The sequence below is a fragment of the Austrofundulus limnaeus genome, unplaced genomic scaffold, assembly GCF_001266775.1.
Source record: "Austrofundulus limnaeus strain Quisiro unplaced genomic scaffold, Austrofundulus_limnaeus-1.0 Scaffold38, whole genome shotgun sequence".
In the NCBI taxonomy this organism is placed as follows: Eukaryota; Metazoa; Chordata; class Actinopteri; order Cyprinodontiformes; family Rivulidae; genus Austrofundulus; species Austrofundulus limnaeus.
Window position 1 is genome coordinate 30141 of NW_013952440.1, and position 3416 is coordinate 33556.

The following is a 3416-nucleotide window of genomic DNA, read 5'->3' on the forward strand; positions in this document are numbered from 1 at the left end:
CCTCTGTAATATATTTACTGAGAAAAATGTTGACGTGTTCAATACTTATTTTACCCGCTGTAAATATATAAATGACGTCACGTAAATATGTGATTGCAATATATAAGGATATACTGACTGTTGTATTAATATAGGCAATAATGGCTTTTTTGAAGAATAAATGTTTTTTTCTAGTACAAATCAAATATAAACTTGCATAAATCTGATAATTTCGCTGCAAAATTTCTAAATATTGTGTCTGTTTACTGTTTAACGTACCAGATTTGGCATTTTCAAATAAAAACTGGAGCGGATCCCCTTCTCTGTCCTCCACCGGCTGTAGAGGACTGGGCAGTGATGGAGCAGGTGAGGTGGAGCTTGAAACAGTGTGACGAGAGGATGAAGAGTGTACATCAGGCTGCTGCAGGAGTTCATGCGGCTCCTCACTCTGCTCAGTGGTTCTGCTTTCGTCCTGCCGCTTCTCTTTCTGTTCTGAAACAGAGCTGTGAAGAAGACCAGCACGCRTTTACAAAAAAGAGTTAGCAGCATCTTGAAATCCACAAACAGCATGAAGTATTATTTTATCACTGAGGGATTTGAACRAACGTCTGTAATTTTCGAGACGATTGGAATCGATCAGGGATGCAAATAAACCTTAATGTTTTTGGTGCAAAATATTCAGTCAGGAGGAGTTACAATGTTTTTTTTTTTAATGATTGTTCGAGGTGGTGCAGAGGTGCAGAGTGATGGATCCTGGTGAGTGGACAGAGCAATTTTATCCACAACAGCTGCAATGATAGAGCCATGAGGTGGCCAATGGTGACCTTGACCACAATAGATTAATCTTTGGTCACCCCACAGGCCACCTGTATCATTTGAGAAATWTTTTCAGGCAATATAAAAAGCAGAAACCATATTTTCATCAACATATTTTGATCAGGGTGGCTGGTTTGCACATCTATGGCAGTGACCATCTTGGATTTTGAGGTGGCAGCCCAGTTTTCGATGGAGACTTTTCTTGTACTGAGATGCAGTGACACATCAAAATGGAGGTCAGTACCTCGCTTGTTTTTCAAATAATCCAKCTCAAAAGACCGGTGGATGGATGGGAGGTATTTATAACTTCCCACTTCGATCTGTGATGGGCAACAATAAAAACTGGCACTACTGAACCATGCTCCATCTGCAGGTTTAATAACAACATATAGATGCTTTAAGAAGTGAAATAAAGTCTACCTTGTAAATTCTTGTGTGAGACCAGGATGCACGTTTTTCAGAACTGCTTGAACCCAGTTGCGTCTCATCCCGGAGGTCATTGCACAAAGAGTGAAAGTCCCATCTTTGCTCTGTAGAAACAAAAACAATGGATTTGTTGGACAGTTTTGTGTTTAAAATGTATCATCATATTTTAATTGTTTTGAACTGCCTGATGAAGCAGATGTACCCTTAAATAAAATTATTTTAACGTGCAATTTGTTAGCACTCAAAATATGTGTTGGGGGTGACTCTCAGCTACTACCACACCAAATATTATCTGGGTATTTGTAAAATTAGGTATAGCTATTTTTTGTTTTCTAAGGTTAAAACAGCCMTTTTCAACTGTGTCGATGCCACAGTTTAATCTCATGTAGAAATACATCAAATTATTTTCTGAGTTTCATCTAAATCTAGTCTGTAATTGTGATGTARTTGGTTTTTGCAACAGTTTTTTTTATTTGACTGAATAGAAAGCAAACAGTACCTGCTTCTTTTCCTTGATGTCATGATGACATGTTACCGTGGAAACCCCGGAGGAGAAAGTGTGTGACTTAGTGGAGCTGCTCAAAAATATTAGCAAAAAAACAAAACAAAAACAAATCACTGACCATTTTTTCYTTATATTTTCAACAGAAATTATTAAAAAAATTAAAAAGAGAAAGACACTGAAACTGTGAAAAATTTAGAAAACAAACCTGATTTGCTCCACAGAGGATGTCAGCCGGACAGAATCCAGAATATTCCTCCCTGCAGCTTTTTCYTTTTTTACTTGAGAACTTGTGGTGGTTTTGTCTGGATCTGTTGGAAAGTCAGCAACAACATTAACGTCTTAAAAAGAGTATTTACTACAGAAGGATCATCATAGTTTTTTTATTTATTTAGGTGTAAACGATACTCTAACCCTGTTTTTTTTAAAGAACATCACATTTACAATGGATAAAACTTAAACCCATAAACGTGAGGATAATTACCAGGGGATCTTCGGTCAAGTCTGCTGAGCGAGCGGCTGCTCCTCATGAACGGAGCTGCAATGAGGGATGTGGACTGGAGGGATGAGAAACTTCGACTGGAGCGCAGGCGGAGAGCTGGTYTTGCTGGGTTGGAGGTTTGTGAGGCAGCTTGTCGGCCGAGGCTGACTCCACTACCAGCAGGACCCTTACCACCAGCAGCTGCTGAGCCTCCTCTTCTGCCGCCTTTCCCACTGTGGATGCAGGTTTTAGACGCACCGCTGGAAGCCTGCCTTCCTCCACTGCCTGCTGCAGAACCCTTTGAGAGAGAAAGATGTGCAAGGAAGTGTTAAAGAAAGTGTGACAAACAGATCAAACTTTGACATGTCAAACATCACACCTCATCCCATCTTCACATGCAATCCAACCCCTCYAGAGACAGACTTTTAATCCGGACAAGAGCTCTTAATTTGCTTAAGTGCCATCTGACCAACACTGTGGCCTCAAACTATCGCACACACAAACATACACACATACACACTTTAAACTTAATTACACTTGAGTATTTAAGAGCTATCAAACGGAGGCAGTCTGTTCCAGCCTCAGAAGATGCAGCCCCAACAACTGCAGAGGCCATGAATCTGTGATCCGACCACACAACAGAAAAATCAATGGTAGGAAGCCTGAGGAGTCCTGACGTGGCGATTTGTGCAAATTGTAACTGCACTCTGTGGATCTTTAAGACTTTAACCACGAGTTCAAAATCAGAGGATGACGTGTTCACATAAAATCTATATGTCAGTGAATTCATTCAGACACTTTTATGAGCTTCATGCGCTGAATGAAACCATTCAAACAGTAAAAAGACAACATTAAGTGAACCTGAACAGAACTAGCTGCCCCTATTGGCAAATCTTTGAATATTTTTCTTTAATATGGAATTTGACATATAAAATAAAGAGATTYGTGAGCGCTGACTGACTTCCTATCTGCATAAACTATTATAGCATGAACTGTTCCTATTTTAGACCCAATAAAATGTTTAAATGTTTTAAGCTCCAATTTCCACCCAGTTTAAACATTAATACTCACCTTTTCTCCATGTTTTTGTAAATGTTTGGTGGTCTTTGTGTTTACCAGTGTCTCATGCCACCTGCAATAAATAAAAAAGCACATAAATGATGYTAGAAACCTCAAACCTGTTACAATTGACCATTTTAGTCACAAATATTG

General features: G+C 39.3%; 1 protein-coding gene across 1 annotated transcript in view; it reads right to left on the bottom strand.

Annotated features, from left to right (window-relative positions):
• The window catches only part of LOC106516472 (nuclear mitotic apparatus protein 1), a gene marked incomplete at its 5' end in the record, with an annotated part of 15806 nt that extends 12470 nt beyond the window's left edge, over positions 1 to 3336 (bottom strand). Inside the window, 7 exon segments of the mRNA XM_014006848.1 lie at positions 259 to 482; positions 1216 to 1325; positions 1721 to 1796; positions 1932 to 2034; positions 2208 to 2280; positions 2397 to 2502; positions 3276 to 3336. Of these exon segments, the coding sequence (XP_013862302.1) occupies positions 259 to 482; positions 1216 to 1325; positions 1721 to 1796; positions 1932 to 2034; positions 2208 to 2280; positions 2397 to 2502; positions 3276 to 3286 (703 nt within the window).
• Positions 3337 to 3416: the final 80 nt, after the last annotated feature.